Source organism: Dipodomys merriami, unplaced genomic scaffold, assembly GCF_024711535.1.
Source record: "Dipodomys merriami isolate MVZ:Mamm:240054 unplaced genomic scaffold, mDipMer1.0.p SCAF_21, whole genome shotgun sequence".
NCBI classification, from domain to species: Eukaryota; Metazoa; Chordata; class Mammalia; order Rodentia; family Heteromyidae; genus Dipodomys; species Dipodomys merriami.
This window is the reverse complement of record NW_027203493.1, coordinates 26,902,497-26,920,427: the sequence shown is the minus strand read 5'-3', so window position 1 is coordinate 26,920,427 and position 17,931 is coordinate 26,902,497. Positions and strand designations below refer to the sequence as shown.

Genomic DNA, 17,931 nt, shown 5'->3' with positions numbered 1-17,931 from the left:
CGTCTCCAACCCTTTACACCTCTGTTTCTATATTTAAAGTAGGCTTCTTAAATATACAGATGATCTGAAACTTAAGATGGCTCAACTTTAGATATTTTGTGTTCACAACGCTGTAAAAGCCAAGATCTGTTCTGTAGAAACCCTACTTCAAATTTTGCAGTTTGTTCTTTCCTTAGGCTAGCAAAATGTTGTGTTAAAGTCACTGCAGTGAGCTGCAGCTCCTGGTCAGCCATGTCAGCACAGAGGGAAACAGCTGTCTCTATCCAGTGCACTATGTTGCTGAGCTATGATGATGGATAGGTGAGGAGTAATAGAAGTATTTTTGCTTTACATTATTTTCTGAGAGACTATTGGGTATAGTGCCATTGTAACTTGAGCACATCTGTAATGGATTCTCCTTTAAAAAAACAAAAACAAAAAACACTCTTGCTCTCTGTTTATAACCTCGATTTTTTTTCACAAATCTTTTTATAATTATTTTGTGATTATTTGTACTTTTTTTTTCTTTGTCGGTCATGGAGTTTGAACTCTGGGCCTGGGAGCTTGAACTCTGGGTCTGGGCACTGTCTCTGAGTTCTTCAGCTCAAGGCAAGTGCTCTATCACGTGAGCCACAACACCACTTCTGGTTTTCTGGTGGTTTATTGGAAATAAGAGTCTCACGGACTTTCCTGCCCAGGCTGGCTTTGAACCGTGATCCTCAGATCTCAGCCTCCTGAGTAGCTAGGATTACAGGCGTGAGCCACCGGTGCCAGGCTCCTGTGAGTGAATGAATGAATATACATAACTATAACATGAAATTTAAAAGATGACAGAATTTATAGTGAAGAATTAGCCTCTCCCCCACTTACTTATATCCTGGTTTCATATTCTCTACCTCACATGCAAACATTTTTCTTCTTTATTGTGTACTATTCCATACATTGTGAGCCTTTATAAATGGATGAGGTTATCTTTTTGCTTCTACCCATATTGCATTTTATATACACTATCCATATAAATCCTCCTTTTATTACTTTTGAAGTTGTGAGCTGTACACAGAAAATTATATAAACTTAAAGGTATGGTGTAACCAGTAGTCATATAATAATTTTAAAAAGACCTATGTAATTATCAGTGAAATCAGAGCATAGAACAAAGCTATCCATGTATTTCTGTTATGGCTCCCTTCTTCCACCATAGATAGTGGTTTTCTGACCTGTATGATAATCATTTCCTTATTTTATGGTTTTAGCACTTACATTTACATCCCTCTATAGTCACCTGTTTTTATTGCCTGGTTTTTGACATTTACATAAGTTGAACAAAAATGTATCATTTTGTATTAAAAAGTAGGATTCTGGGGCTGGGAAGGTGGCTTAGTGGTAGAGCGCTCGCTTTGCATGCCTGAGGCCCTGGGTTCGATTCCTCAGCACCACATAAGCAGAAAAAAAAGCCAGAAGTGGCCCTGTGGCTCAAGTGGTAGAGCGTTAGCCTTGAGCTGAAGAGCTGAGGGACAGCGCCCAGGCCCAGAGTTCAGGCCCACGACCGGACAAAAAAAAAAGGATTCTGCTTTCTTCACTCAATCATGTTCGTGGCATTCACTAATCCTGCCTTGTAAAGAACATTTATGTTTATTTCTGTAGGTACAGTTTTGAGAATGCCATACAGTATGGGTTTTCATTTTACAGATAATGGACACTATATCATTCGCAATTTATACAATGACATATAATACTGCTTTTATATACTTATTTATACATATAATCACATTTAACTCTGCATTTCTGGGTGTATAAGTAGGAACAGAGTTGCTTTCTCTCCAGGTATGCTGAACTTCAGTGTTAGTAGATAATGCCAACTTTTCCAAAAAGGTGAATTTTTTTATTCGTTCATATTTCTGTGGACTTGACTAAGTATCTGGTAGTAGTTAAATGGTTTTCATTTGTTTGAAGTACTAATGAAATTTAGCTTCTCATGGGATTATTTGCTGTTTGTATTTTTTCTTTTGTGAAATAAGTGTATATAATTGTTTGGCCAATATTCTTTTGTGTTGGATACTCTTTGAAATGACTAGTGTTCTTTGTTTAGAGACAAAAATATATGTGTATATGTGTAGCCAGTCTTTTCAAACTCTGACATATCTTCTGGTACTTTTTATACCTTTTGATATGCTTAGGCTTAAGGTTGTAATGTGATCAAATTTATTGGTTTTTTTGTGCATATCATATCCATGAATTCTTTTGGATTGGAATTAGATTTTGTAAGTTTGTGTTATTTGATGTAATTTTTTATTTTGTCTTTAATTTCAGACCATTGGCTATTTGTCACCAATCTTTTTCCAAATTCTCTTTATTTGTAACTCTCTTGAATATTTTTTAATAGTTAAAATTTTGCCTAGGGATATTTCAATAATTTATTTATTTGAACTAAAAAAAGTTAGAGATGTACAGATATGAGCAGACATTTTAAGAATAAGGCTTCCATTTCCATGAATATGGTTAATATCTAACTTCTGGTTTAAGTCCATATTTTTTTTGGAGTTCTTTATTTTTTAAGGTAAATGTAGTATTCAATTTTTAAGAGTAAATGTCAGTTTTGAAAGAAGTGTGCCCCATGAGCATCATAGGAGAAAGTATCAGGTGTAATTCTCCTTCCAGATGGCACCCCTACAGGTAAGTCAGCAGCCTGTGAAATTGCAGTCTGAATTACACTGTAGATGAGCTGGACATTTGGAGCAAAGCTTTGATAGCAGTAATAAATGACTTGGTTCAGAACCAAGGACAATTCCCAGAAATTAAAAGCTGTTTAGTCACATAGGGAGCCTTTAGTAAAATGAAGTTTAGCAAACTGGAAAGTTGAGAGAAAGGACAATAGTCATTCGCAATATATATGATTATATAGGAATCTCACATCTGCTATATCTTAAACTGGATAAATTAATTTTAATTTTATCTGATAATGCCTTATATTAGTTCTTCATATGTTTCAGTATAAGATTGGGATTTTTCCATACTAATTTTTTGATAGATGGTGGTTAAGAGCCAGTTACCAGCTAAGATGTCAGCTAAGATGTTACTATATTTGTAAATTCTAATCTTGTTTGATATTGTTTATGGTTAATTTTTCATTTTGGAACACTTGAGTCCTAAATTACCAGTGTAGTCTATTTAAGAATCAACAAAGAATAGTAATTCAGAACTTACCCTGAATTACTTAGACCAGGTTCAAATTCTGTTTGATTCACTCCCTGTTGTGTAAATATAAACTACTTTTTTTTCTTTTTTTTTTTCTTTTTTTTTTGCCAGTCGTGGGGCCTGAACTCTGGGCCTGGGCACTGTCCCTCAGCTCTTCAGCTCAAGGCTAGTGCTCTACCACTTGAGCCACAGTGCCACTTCCAGCTTTTTTCTGCTTATGTGTTGCTGAGGAATCGAACCCAGGGCCTCATGCATGCAAGGCAAGCACTCTACCACTGAGCCACTTTCCCAGCCCCATATATAAACTACTTTTTGTCGAAGCCAAGTTTCCTCATCAGTTAAATGCAAAAAGTGTATGCACCTATAACATTGACTTCTGCATTCATTTATTTAGAAATTTCTTACTGCATTCCTCCTGTGTATCTGGCACATCTCCAATCTTAGGAATGTAGCCTCTGATAATATGGCTCAAATCTTTATACTTCTGGGAGCTTCTGTTTTAGTAAAGAGAGAAAGTGAAGTATTTTAATTTGTAAGTGATCTATGAAATAGACAAAGAAATACGGACCTCAATCAAGGAAAAAGAAGGCATTTTGTATATTGACATCATAGAAGTCCCCCGTTTGATGGTTAACAGTTGAACAAGTATCTGAATACCGAGTGAAATGAATGATCCACAAAATTGGGTCCTTTGAGTTTTACATATTTATTTGTGTTTTTTTGTTAGACTGTTATTGTTTTGACACACTCTGACTATGTAGCCCAGATTTACCTCAAATTCTTCATCTCTTGGCTCAGCTTCTCAAGTTCTTGGATTACAGGCATGTGATGATTATCATGCTTGGGTCAAGTCTTAAATAATGTAGCATAGCATCTATGGTTGTATCATTAAAAACGATACAGTTTCTCATAGTATCTCTTGGCCCAGCTATGGGCTAAGGCAGCCCTCAGGGGAAGGGCTCATGGACCTCTCTGCATGGGCTAGCCTGGAACCAAGATCCCCTATTGGAGGATTCAAGTAGCTAAGATTACACACGTGCCTCATTTTTTAAAAAAATTATTTCATGAATTATAATTGACATTAATGGATAAGTAGCTGTCTATTTATAATTGTTTGTATCGATCTGCATGAATTCAGATTGGTTAAAAAATTATTTTTGTTGTTGGTGAATTCTGTAAATCCTGTGTTCTCTGAGTATGTAGGTCATATTAGTGGAGAACCAACTTTTAAAACTTTACAAACTACTGAAGTCTTCTATCAAGAAAGACAGTTTGAAGCCAGGTGCCAGTGGCTCACACCTGTAATCCTAGCTACTCAGGAGGCTGATAGAAAAAACCGGAAGTGGCTCTGTGGCTCAAGTGGTAGAGCGCTCACCTTGAGCTGAAAATTGCAAGGACAGCTTCCAAGCCCAGCGTTCAAGCCCCACAACTGACCCCTCCCCCCAAAAAAAAGACAGTTTGCTTCAAATCCTTAAGATAAGGATATTTTTTTGCTTGGTAACATTTTGCTGGTATTTATTTTTCCTATCAGTGAATTTGTTTGTTGAGAAGTAAGTCTGGTTAGTTATAGTGGCAATAATTTGGGTGGATGGAGATGCAGTATTGAGTGAGTTGAGGAACTCAGTTGAGTTATGCCCTAGTCCACTAGCCACAGTCTAATCCTGTTTCTGTGTAAGTGATTCATACATAAGAACTGCATTTTCTATACATTTACTTTAATCTCTTGTGAAGATTTCCATTTGTATTGTGATTATTGTCTTTTCTCAAAAGAGGATTCATTGCCATATTCTAAAATACTGACGACAAATCTTTGTTGTTGTGCTTTTGCATGTTCAATGAACTCTTATTTCAAGCAATACTAAGTCTATAAGGTTTCCATAGATGTTAAATAACAAGTCTGTAGTCAAAAAAGAGGGGGAGCTGGGAAGGTGGCTCAGTGGTAGAGTGCTTGCCTCACCTTCATGAGGCCCTGGGTTTGATTCTTCAGCACCACATAAGCAGAAAAAGCTGGAAGTGGTGCTCTGGCTCAAGTGGTAGGGTGCTACTACTCCCTTAGCTGAAGGGAGAGTGCCCAGGCCCAGGGTTCAGGCCCCATGACAGGGGAAAAAAAGGCTAATACCTGATTAAAATATGTTTCAACAAGTCTGTTTACCATTTTTACAAACCTAAGATGGAATCTGACATCTCATATATTTTGACACTACATGTATATAGCATCTGTGTAAGGATATCTTTCCCCTTGTTTAATCAAAGGGAAGTTTACTAGACAGGAAACACTTTGGGAGTTGGTACTCCAGACTAGGGTTTCTCAACCTTAATCATTGACATTTTGGGCCAGGTGGTTTTTGTGTGGGCTGCTCTGTGTGTTGTGTGCTGTTCAGCAGCTCCCATGGCTTATCCAGTGATGTTAGTAGCACCCACCAGCTCCCAGGCTCAGTTGTAACAGTGATAAATATCCAACATTATTACATGTTCCCTCAAAGGTAGGATCTAACCACTGCTATAGACAAATATTGCAACATCACAGAGAATAAGAGAGTTTATCAGTTGTCATCTGAAATTTTACTTGCAGTGATGCAGAAACAATCTTGTGGAAAGTGGAACCATGGGTAAGAAGACTCAGGATAATGTACTGGGTCCACTGCCTACCTAGGCATGATTTTTTAGTCATTATTAGATGAAGAATTTACTGGAAAAAAATTAATGACTTTGCAGACAGAGACAAATATTTCTGTGTTGTTAAAGGAGTAGTTTCAAATATTTAAATTGATCTGCTCATAAGAATGTTGTACATTTTTTTAATCCTTTTTTCTGTTTTTATGCAGGGCTATTTTCTTCTTTTTGAGTCTATGTTAGATTCTGTTCTTTATGCAAAGAACAAATACTTGGCAAAAGGAGGATCGGGTGAGTATAAAATTTTAGTTTTATTAATGTAATTTCAGTCTGGCAGAACCAAATGAACCTTTGAATTTCAAATAAACTATTCATGGCTGAGAAAGTTCACAATAGAGATGAAAGATGCTTCCATTAGAAGAAGCTTTAAAACATTCATTTACTATATTGTTGAGAGTGGAACATTATATAAGATGTAGGATGGCAAGCTAATGGTATTTTCAAGAACACTTTGTTGTAAAGAATTTTATTTTTAAAATCCTTTCATGGAACTTTCAAGAAGACTTTTGTTATAAAGGATTTTGAAAATAACATAAGGACTAAGCTTTAGAAGCTTTTTGATATTCAAATAAGAAATCTAAAAGAAATGACTTTTCACTTTTAATACTCATATCATTTGTTTTATTTTTCCCCAGTAGCATATTTCATATTAAGTTGGACATTATTCACTTTGTTGTCAGATTGTCATAACTTCTAAGTAAACCTGGCTTCTGAGAAATTTAATGATACTATTTAAATAGTGATTATTTGGTTTCTAATAAGGTTTAAAGCACCACAACCCAGTAAATTTGGAAGCCCTTCCCCCCCCCTTTTTTAAAATGTCTCATGTTTCTTGAAAGCATTGCATTTACTCCAAGTGAAATGGTATTTTACAAGCCTTTTGCTTGAACAAATGTTGTCCTCAAGAGCAAGGATTAATGTTTTATATCATTTCAGGGAGCTCCACAGCTTCTGGAACGTAGCTATAGGAGCATATGTGGTAGTTGACTTCAATCATTAAAACTAAATTGAAGGGGCTAGATGTATATAGCTCAAGTGGTAGAGTGCTTGCCTAGCAAGCATAAGGCTCTGAGTTCATACCCTAGTTTAAAAAAAAAAACGATTAAATTGAATAGCATATGTCTCTCTTCATTTACCGGTAACTACCTTCCTTATCTCAAAGCTTTAGGATTAGCAAATGGTTTCCACAGTCAGTCCATAATTGATGGAAAGGGGAGAGAAGCTAAAGTAGTGACAGAGCACTGGAGCATAGCTATACCGCCTGTCCATTCATCCTTTTCAAACTTACCTTGGCAGCTGTAGTACAGTTGAAACTCCTAAGACCAAAATAGATTGTACAGAGAAAATTCTCTACAACAATAGTTCTTTTTATAATACATTTGAATGGATTCCTAATCTCTCCCATGAACCTGACTAGAATTTTTGGGTGTATTTTACCTTACAACAGTTGTCTATATATTTGTAATATTTGGGCGGGAGGAGTAGCAATACTGGGGTTTGAACTCAAAGTTTCACACTGGTGCTCTGTCACTTGAGCCACTAGTTATACCCTGTTTATATTATTAGAATCCTCATATCCTTTTGGGATATGGGATAAACCTGGGATCCCAAGTACAACAGAAAGATTTTGGATGACAAAAAGTAGGTGGGTAGTGATTCAGTTGTACCCAGAATAGAAGTGAGACCTTCTTCTAAAAATAACAAGTGAAAAGCAGGGCTAGAGGTATGCTCAGCATTAGTACCCCAGCCTAGCAAGCAAAAGCCCTGAATACAAAATAAAACAAAAGATATTTTATCTACAAAAGCTGTACTTTACTCAGAGTCATACCAAATTTTCTTGTTTTCTAGAAGTATTAAATATTTTCATTGAAGTTTATGATTCACTTCAAGTTAATTTTGTGTGTGGTTGCTGTTGCTGTTTTCTAGTACCCTTTGTTAAAATGCTGTCTTTTTTCATGAATCATTTGGCATCACTTGATATTTGACCATATTCACATGGGTCTATTTCTGCATTCTTTTAATTTGGTCTTTAATCTGTCCTTTCCCTAATGCCTTACTGTCTTCATCACAGTAGCTTTATACGAAGCCTGGGTACCAGACTGGTTAATTGCAAATAAGAATCTCTTGGACTTTTTCAGTACATTCTGGCTTTGAACCACAGTCTTCAGATCGCAGTCCCCTTAGTAGCTAGGATTACAGATATGAGCCACTGGTACCTAACTGTTTTAACTCTTAAAAATAGTAATGTTTGTGATTTTTCTGTTCCCTGCTGCTAGTATAAAAAATACAGGTGATTTTTATTTATTAACCTATATCTTACGACTTTACTAAGTTTGTTCCTTCTAATAGTCTTATAGAAGCTTTAGAATTTTACTTCTGCTATTATATACTTCACAGTTTTAATTATTTTATGTCTATAATCCTTTAAGGAAGACAGGAAACAGTCTTTTTTCAGTTATAAGTAGTTAGAAATGAATAATTTGAACCTTCCCACAAAATATCTACTAACTACAAATGGTAAAGAGTCAGTTTCAATGTAGAAGCTGACACATTAGTCAAGTAATCAAAGTAGACACATTCAGGAATGAATCAAAGTAGACACATTTGGGAATGGAACAAATTCAAATTGCATACTTATTTAGAGAATATAGAAATAATTTACTTTTCTGAAACCAATCACGAATCAGTAATAGCTTATAAAATCATAAATTTTATAAAAGATAATTTAGGAACCTTTCTATGCTACTAGAAAGAAGTGTTACTTTCATTGCCTTTCATTACATGTACATTATACTGAGGGGTTCTACCCTTAGAAGTCAAAATTAAACCTATTTTCCTCAGTTTATATTTAAGGAAACATAAACTTGAGAATTGTTTAGCCAGTACAGTGCAGAAGTAGTGATATAACCACTTTCTAAGTCATTTCTAATTTATCTTTATGAAGACCATCACAATCATCCCATAGGGACTTTTCATTTATATATGTTATATGTGTATGTATTCAGACCTTCTCACCAGATGCTTGTGAACCAAAATCTATGGGGAAGAGCCTTTTTTGCTTTGTAAACCACAGATTTCCTGTTCACTAAGAAATTGGAGATCCAGGTGCCTACCTGGCTGGGTAAAGCAAACTACCTAAGGAATTCTGTTATTTTTCTTTTAATTTAATTTTATTGTAAAGATGCTGTACAGAGGGGTTATAGTTACATGAGTAAGGTAATGAGTACAATTCTTGTCAAACATTGTCACCCCTCCTTTTTTTTTTTTCTCCTACTATCCCTTCCCTTCTCCATTATCCCTTACTTCCCCCTCTCCCTGAGAAGTTGTGAAGTTTGTTTCTAACATAGTGTCTTGTGAGTATCATTGTTGCAATGGGTCATCCTGTGTCCTTGTTTCAGCATTTTATTATTCCCTTTTCCCTCCCCAAATTAGATAAATGTGTAAACAAGTTGTAGGGTACCAAAATCAAGAACAGTAACAACAAGGGATATACCATAGGGGGAAAAACAGACAAAAGAAACAAACAAAAAAATTCACATAGTACATTAAAAACAACAGCGACAAAGAAAAACCGTTTGTGCCTATATCTTGGGGTTCATTACACTTAGTATCATCTTATATGGTCATGTGTACATAGCTTTTGAGCTTTTCTGCTCATCTGATAAGATTATTCTAGATATATATTAACTATTACAAATAAGGGAAACCATGGGACCTATATTTCTTTGGGTCTGGCTTACATCACTTAATATGATTTCTTTCTGTCTTTCCATTTCCTAACAAATGGGGCAGTGTTATTCTTTCTCATGAAAGCATAGAATTCCATTATATATATGTAATATATTTATAAATATATAATCTGTTGACACAGAAATCTGTTCTATACTAATAAACAGTCTGTTCTAAACTCCAGATTTACAAATGTACTTTTGTGATTGTTTCTCTGCATACATGATTTCTCTGCATACTGAGCCATGCATCTCACTATTCTCCTTTCTGCTCTGCTGCTTTCTCTTTACTGATTGTTTTTGCCCTATCATGTCATCCCTTCACTGAGAGTGAAGGAAATAGGGCTGAACATTTCCATTTTCCTGAGTTAATTATTAATTTTTATCACTATCTGATCTTTCTCAATCTATTTTCCCTTTTATTTTTTCTTCTTGCTACGTTACCCATTTGCTTTAAGAAGACAAGGTTCTTCTGTCTTCCTTTTGAAATGTATCAAATGTGATAGCATGTTGAATGGAAAGCATGTGGATTATATAGACAGACTTTAAGCTCATCAGTTGACTAGTGGTTATGTTGGCTGATGGGGAGTAGTAATTTTTGCAAGTTAACCTATCTGAACTTGAGTTTCTTTCTCTGTAAAATGAGATAATAATGCAGTTTTTAAAAAATCATTCAACAGTCATTTTTAAATGTTTGATGTAAACAGTTGTTCAGTAAGTGTTAATTCTGTAATTACAAATAATTAGATTTATACGCTAAAAAGTACGTTTAAGCATTGTGGTATTAACACCTGCCCCTGCCTTTTGTGTAATACCTCACCTTTTCTATACTCTCTTGTACTCTATCAAGTATTAACAGCCATTGGCTGTCATAGTGTTTAATGCTTTCCTTTAGCAGTTTCTTAGTTTACTGTCTACTTCCACATCTTCAGCTTTACTTTTTTCATATTTCTTAGTTTGGCTTTTTTCAACAATGTTTCACTAGTATTGTTTGCTACCTTTTTCAGTAACTAATTTTTCAAAGCACATTGCAGCTATATGTTGGCCTAGCTAAGTTTCATGGGCCTAGTCATTCTTTATAAGTTAATGATAGAGAGCTGGGCTCAGTTTCCAATTAATATTTAATTGCTGAGATATTCTTGATATATAAATTGGAAGCTGTTTAAGCTTATTTGACTCACAACATATCCACTGATCTATTGACCTCATAGTACATTTCCTATTATATATGTTAACTGAGAGTTTTGCATCGTTACTTCACTAAATCTTGTTGAGTATTGTCCTTTTGTTGTGAAAGCACCATTTGTTTTGACTGAATATCTCCTTTTGTTTAAAACCATTTTTCCTCTGTAGTTATTTATATACAAACAGTTACTTGTGTTTTACTAGAATTGGCATCTCATCCATTATTGTCCAAATTTTTCGAGATATTTCTGAGAGATAAAGGCTTTCCCATCATAGTGAGCTGGTGTAGTGACAAATGAATTCTGGGCAGTGAATCGAGAAGGACACAGATGTCAAAGCCAGAAATTTATAAATGGTCTGTTAAGAGGATTCTTTTGTCCAATCAGCGCTTTGTTAATTTCACCTACAAACACAATAATTATTCAATTATAGCTTCTATCTGACAAAATTCAAATGACAAATGTGTCAGAATGTGAAAGGATTATTCACAGTTCTTTCAGGGAGCCTAGAATTTAGGCAGTTGTGTAGACCTATAACTGTGATTATACATCTTCGTGAGTACTTACAGTTCTTACTGAGAGGTTTTTAAAAATCATTTTGTTTCAAATTACTAAAACTATAATTTTTCTCTTTGTGAAATATGACTAAGTTGGAAAATAGACCTTAACACTAGAAAAAGTAAAACATTCCTCTTTTTTTATTCCTAGTATCAGACTAGTTTCAAAGTCATTTTATTACTTTCAATAAGGTATCATTTGTATTATGAAAAATTACCATTTTTCTTCATAGTATATGTAATATATCTTGAAGTAGAGTTAGAAAAGCTAACTGTATTTTTGGGTTCATAGGCCATATGGTCTCTGCCCCAACTATTCAATCCTACCACTATAACAGTACAGCCAAGATAATATGTAAACAAATAGATATGGTAGTGTTCTAATTAAACCTTATTTTACAAAAATGAGCAGCAGACTGGATTTGATTCAGGGGCCATTATTTTTTCAATCTGATACAGAGATTGGTGATATCAGAAATTTCACTAAAGTGAAGAACTTTATGAACTTTGCTAAGTACTATATAACTCATAGGATATTTGGTTCCCATATACTATAGTGGTGAGTGTACTTCATGAAGTAGCAACATTATGATGGCCCTAATCATACCCTCCTCATGCCTTATAAGACTTATCTATACATAAGTCTTAAAAAGATCACAGCCCTGCTCATTTGTTTACATGTTGTTTGTGGCTGCTTTCACACTGACAACAGAAAACAGTAATTTCCCAAACCTTTGAAATGATATATTTCTTTATTTTTATTTTTTAAAATTTACTTCATTATTTTTATAGAGGTGATATCCAGAGGGATTGTAATTACATGAGTCAGGTGATGAGTACATTTCCTTTCATACAGTGTCTTCTCTTCCCTCACTCTCTCCCAGTCCTCCCTCACATTTCCACCCGTGAGTTGTATCGTTCACTTTCATCAGTGTCCATTGAGCTCCACTGCTGCACTTTTTCACCCTTTTTTCCCTTGAGTTCTATGCCCTCTCCCCGCCACACTCTTCCATAGATATACACGTGAACAAACCATACATAAAGAAGACAGAATCATCAACAAAGTAATTTTATAAAAAATGAGACCACTTGTTTCCATATCTTGACATTCATTTTGATATGTATATAAATATATATGATTTTATGTAGATATGAAGAGGCACATTTACATTGTACCTTTTCTGTCTGTCTGTCTGTCTTTCTCTCTCTCTCTCTTTGTCTCTCTCTCTCTCTCTCTCTCTCTCTTTTATAGGAATAATACTGCAAGCCACGTATTCTTTTTTTTTGCCAATCCTGGGGCTTGACCTAGGGCCTAGGCACTGTCCCTCTTTTGCTCAAGGCTAACACTCTACCACTTGAGCCACAGTGCCACTTCCAGCTTTCTCTCTCTCTCTCTCTCTCTCTCTCTCTCTCTCTCTCTCTCTCTCTCTCTCTCTCTCTCTCTCTCTCTCTCTCTGTGTGTGTGTGTATATATATATATATATATATATATATATATATATATATATATATATATATATATATTACTGAGGAATCAAACCAGGGCTTTCTGAGCCCTATGTTTCTTTCTCAGAGTATCCTCTTCTAGTCTCACTATATGTGTGTGTCTAGAATCCTGTATAATTTATCATATCAAAGTGTATTTTAGATCTGATTTCTGCATATCAGAGAAATCGTGTGTTGTTTGTCTCTCTGAGCTTGACTTAATTCACTTAGCATGATTTGTTCTAGTTCCGTCCATTTCACTGCAAATGGCATAATTTTATTCTTTCTAATGACTGTGTAAAATTCCATTGTTAGGTTCCTCCATTATTTGGTTCTACTCATCTATTGTAGGGCATCTGGCCTGTTTCCATATCTTGGCTATTTTGAATGGTGTGGCAATCACATGGATGTGCAGGTATCTTTTTTTTTTTTTTGTCAGTCCTGGGACTTGAACTCAGGGCCTGGATACTGTCCCTGAACCTTTTTTGCTGAATGCTAGCACTCTATCACTTGAGCCACAGCACCACATCTAGCTTTTTCTGTTTTGTGTGGTACTGAGGAACCCAGATCTTCATGCATGCCAGGCAGGCACTCCACCACTAAGTCACAGTTCCAGCCCCTGCAGCTATCTTTATGATATTCTGGCTCATGATATTCTGGGTAGATGACCAAGAATGGTATGGCTGGGTTGTAAGAAAGATCTATGATTGTTTGTTTTTTCGAGGAACCTCTAGACTGCTGTCCAGAGTGGTTATACTAATTTATATTCCCACCAACAGTGCAATGGGGTTCCTTTTTCCCCACCTCTCCACCAGCATTTGTTTTTCAAATTCACAATGTTGGCCAATCTAACTGGGGTGAGATGTGATCTCAGAGTTGTTTTGCTTTGCATTTCCTTTATATCAGGGATGATGAGCATTTCCTTATGTATTTCCTTGCCCATCTTACTTCTTCTCTGGAGAAGTTTTTCCTTAGCTCCCTTGCACATATAGCAATTAGTTTTATTAGTGTGGGAGGGGTTAGTTTCTTGAGCTCCTTGTGTATATTGGATGTTAGGCCTTTGTCTGATGTATTATTGGTAAAGATCTCCCCATCTGTTGGCTGTCTTTCTAGGAAAACAGTAATTTGAACAACAATCATATAGCCCACAAAACCTAAAATAATGAGTTTACAAAAAAAAAAAGTTTGTTGACCCAGCCCGCTCCTTTTCTCTGCTTCTCAATAAAGATAAAATTTCAAGTCACAGCATGGCAAAAGCCAATAAAAAAGCTATCCAAATAGCTAGTGCTTCAGAATTCTCTGTCTCTTTAGTGTTCATTAACTTACAGATTTGCTTCCAAAAATTAAACACTTTTCCTTATAGCTGATCTCTTGCTGGTCATCATTCCAAATAACATACCAGTTACTATATAGAATTTATATTAGTCATCAATTTAAACCCACTCAAGAAGCAATACCTGTTCATGATGGAAGGAGGGAATGAAAGTAACAGTTTACATACAAGGCAGTGGACTCTGGTCCTGGGCAGCTAGCACACATTCCTCACATGCTCTGTGGGAATGAATTGAGACACTTACCAGTGAAGTAGTCATATTTCTTTTTTCTGGGTATCTCATAAAGTAGACTGAGAAGCAGTTGTTTTGATGCCAAGATACCTTACTTTGAGTTTTGTTTGGAGGAAAACTTAGTGCTGTTGTCACCGAGTAATTAAATTTCCAATGTTTTGGATGGAAATAAAGTTTGAGGTTAGGAAAGGATAATTTCTCTACTGTTTAAGTCTGAAGCTAATGAATCTTGGAATTTCTCCATTTGTTTGATATATTTATATTTGTTCTTTGTTGATAAGGGAATCTATGGTTTATATTTTAATTCATGAGTCACCTACAAGTTGAGATTTGAAGTTAGTTTTCTTATTTATTTGTCAAAAGAAAAATCAGCATATTTTTCAAGTTTTGTATCATTAAGACTTTGTTCTCAGTAGAGTTTCTTCTTAAATCATTTTTTTATATAATTCACCCAGGGGCCCCCTCTTGGGTCTCTTTTTCCTGTGTTCCTAGTTTTCCAGCTTCCTTTTCTTTTTCTCCCCCTTAAACTATCATACTTACTGTGTACTTTGTTCTACCCCTTGAATTTGTGAGCTCCTAACTTTTTTTTCCATTGATATGCTCAAGGACTCTAATTTTTATTTAAAATTTTATTTTATTTTTATAATCTCAGAAAACTATGTTAGCTCTGTATTGAATATTTTTATCTGTTCATGACATAAGCAGTAAACTTTTATATGACTCCTAAGTTGCCCATATTTATTCCCCACTTTGGTTAATAAGACAATCCATTCCATTACTGAAATTAAACTCAGTCATCCTTGAGTCTTCCTCTTCCTCACTGTCACAGCCAATCAGTGTCAAAGTCCTGGTTCTACTTTCTAAGTATCTCTTTTCTAGTCCCATAGACATCACCCTACTTCCCTGATAACTGAATTATTACTATTCCTTAATTTGTCTCTGTTTTAGTGTTATATTCTCTCATTCTTCATATTACATTCCATTTTTTTCTAAAGTAAATCTCATCATGTTACTATATCCTATGTAAAATTTTTCACTGGATTTTTATTATTTGACTAAAGACCAATTTACAGCCGTGGTTTACTGAGGTACCTTTCTAAACATGTGTCTCCTTTCTAATTAGATTGCAGTTTATTGTCACCCTTTATGCATAGTTTACTTACAATGTATTCTTTTCCTCTACACTCCTAAATTGTCCTGAGGTTCTTATCTGGGCTCCAGCCATGCCTGAACTAGTTGATTTTCCTATCAATTCCCAAGTACTTCATGCTTTCCCTTTGTTAGTAATTGTCACATTAAGTTAAGTTTCTTAAGGGTAAAGATATGTGCACAGTTTTTAGATTGGCACATATGCCTGACACCTACTTACTGCTAGTAAATACTTCCTAATATACTAAAAGAAGGTAATATAAACTGAACTTCTGCATAACTATGAAATTCCATTACATCACTTTTTTTATATGCTGTCTTCCTAACTAGTTTGACCCTTTCTGCATGTTTTAGAGGGTATGTGGTAAAGAGTACCTTTTTTTTTTTTTCCCTATTCCTGAGGCTTGAACTCAGGGATTGAGTGTTGTCTGAGTTTTTTGCTCAAGGCTAGCACTCTGCCACTTGAGCCGAAGCTCCACTTCCAGCTTTCTGGTGTCTAATTGGAGATAAAAAGTCTCATGGATGGTTATATGTTCTTTCCCCTATGGCATATCCCATGTTGTCACTGTACTTGATTTTGGTACCAACTTATATAAACATCTGTCTAATTTGGGGAGGGGAAGGGGAATAACAAAACGCTGAAACGAGGACACAGGATGACCCATTGCAACAAGGATACCCACAGGACAGTATATTGGAAATGAACTTTACAACTTCGTGGTGAGGGTGGGGAATAGTGGGACAACAGCAAGGGAAGGGGTAACAATGATCGACAAGTAATGTACATTGCCTTACTAATGTAACTGTAACCCCTCTGTACAGCAGCTTTACAATTAAAAAAAAAGTCTCATGGACTTTACTGCTTTGTGGCTTTGAGCCACAATCTTCCAATCTCAGCCTTCTGACTAGGTAGGATACCAGGCATGAATTACCTGCACTTGGCCAAGAGTACCTTTTTTAAGATGGTACATTTTAAGTTTTCATATTGATAAACATCTGTATCATTTATTTTAATAATTTTAACAGAGGCTCATTGGTGGCATCTTCATTTTAATTTTGATAGTAAGTATGCCAACAAGAGGGAACTTGGTTGTTTTCCCTGACCCTCTATCTTCATCCATCTTCCTTGCTAGTAATCATACTGAGGGATTTGGTATTTATGTTTAGCTTTTTAAAAACTACATTCTCTTGTGAAAGGAACGTAACTGTGTTGTTGGGCATTTTATTGGTTGCAGTCTACCCTGACCTTTGCACCATAAACCTGGTGGCAGTGAGTGATGTGAATAAACATGCTGAAAGAATTGCTTTCTGGGATAATGTCTATGGCTTCAACATGTCCTGCATGAAGAAAGCAGTTATTCCAGAAGCTATTGTGGAAGTGTTAGATCCAAAGACTCTTATTTCAGACCCTTGTAGTATTAAGGTAGGTGTTTCACCAATTTTTGTTTTTATAACTGTGTTGCCCTTTTTCTTAATTGTTATTGAAATTGGTACAGCTATTCCTCTGTTATCTGGGTGATTGTGTTCCAGGACTCCTTGCAAATAACCAAATCCAAGGATGCATAAAAGTCCTTAAGCAAAATAATGTAGTGTTTACATGTGACCTATGCACATCCTCCCATATACTTCAAAAGTTTTTATTGCTTTTACTTAGTAAAATATATTTCTATGTAAAGAGTTATGTTATATTGTTCAGTGAACAGCCAAAAGAAAGTTCTGTAAATACTCAGTAAAGCTGCAATATAAAAAAAAATACTCTCAGTTCACAGTTGGTTGAATCCAAGGGTGTGGTGATATACAGGACCATCTATGTGTTTTTGGTTTCTTTTGGGGTTTTTTTTGGCTGGTCATGGGGCCTGAACTCTGGGCCTGGGCGCTGTCCCTCACCTCTTCAACTCAAGGCTAGTGCTCTACCACTTGAGCCACAGCGCCACTTCTGGCTTTTTCTGCTTATGTGGTGTTGAGGAATTGAACCCAGGGCCTCATGCATGTAAGGCAAGCACTCTACCACTGAGCCACCTTCCCAACCCTATATGTTGATTTTAAATGTAGATGTCTTCTAACTTTTGTCCAAAGCAACTCTAGGTCATAGTATTTACACTTGATTTTGCCATCCCTTTGAAGTTTTTTCTCTGTACAAATTTAAATTCTTTTTACTCAATTTTAATCTGACTCTTGAACTGCTTGATTCATTCTTATTCACTGTGGCTTAATAAAGGCAAAATGTGTGGCAGTATTGTCATATCTGCCTCACCGACCCCTCCTGGCTTTATTCTGGCTCCCCCTTCCCCCAGCAGATTATTCATTCCTATCATGTGTCTCACACAATTTAACTTCTCTCATTCACATTCCTAATTCTCTTTACTGAGAAATCGTATTACTTTCTGTGCTAAGTAGATATTAAGTAAACATATTT

General features: G+C 35.6%; 1 protein-coding gene across 1 annotated transcript in view; it reads left to right on the top strand.

The window, feature by feature from the left end:
- Positions 1-17,931, top strand: part of Prmt3 (protein arginine methyltransferase 3) — a 96,464-nt gene that overhangs the window by 38,881 nt on the left and 39,652 nt on the right. The window contains exons 11-12 of the mRNA XM_070032720.1: positions 6,000-6,078; positions 16,751-16,938. Of these exons, the coding sequence (XP_069888821.1) occupies positions 6,000-6,078; positions 16,751-16,938 (267 nt within the window). The remainder of the gene's footprint in view (positions 1-5,999; positions 6,079-16,750; positions 16,939-17,931) is intronic.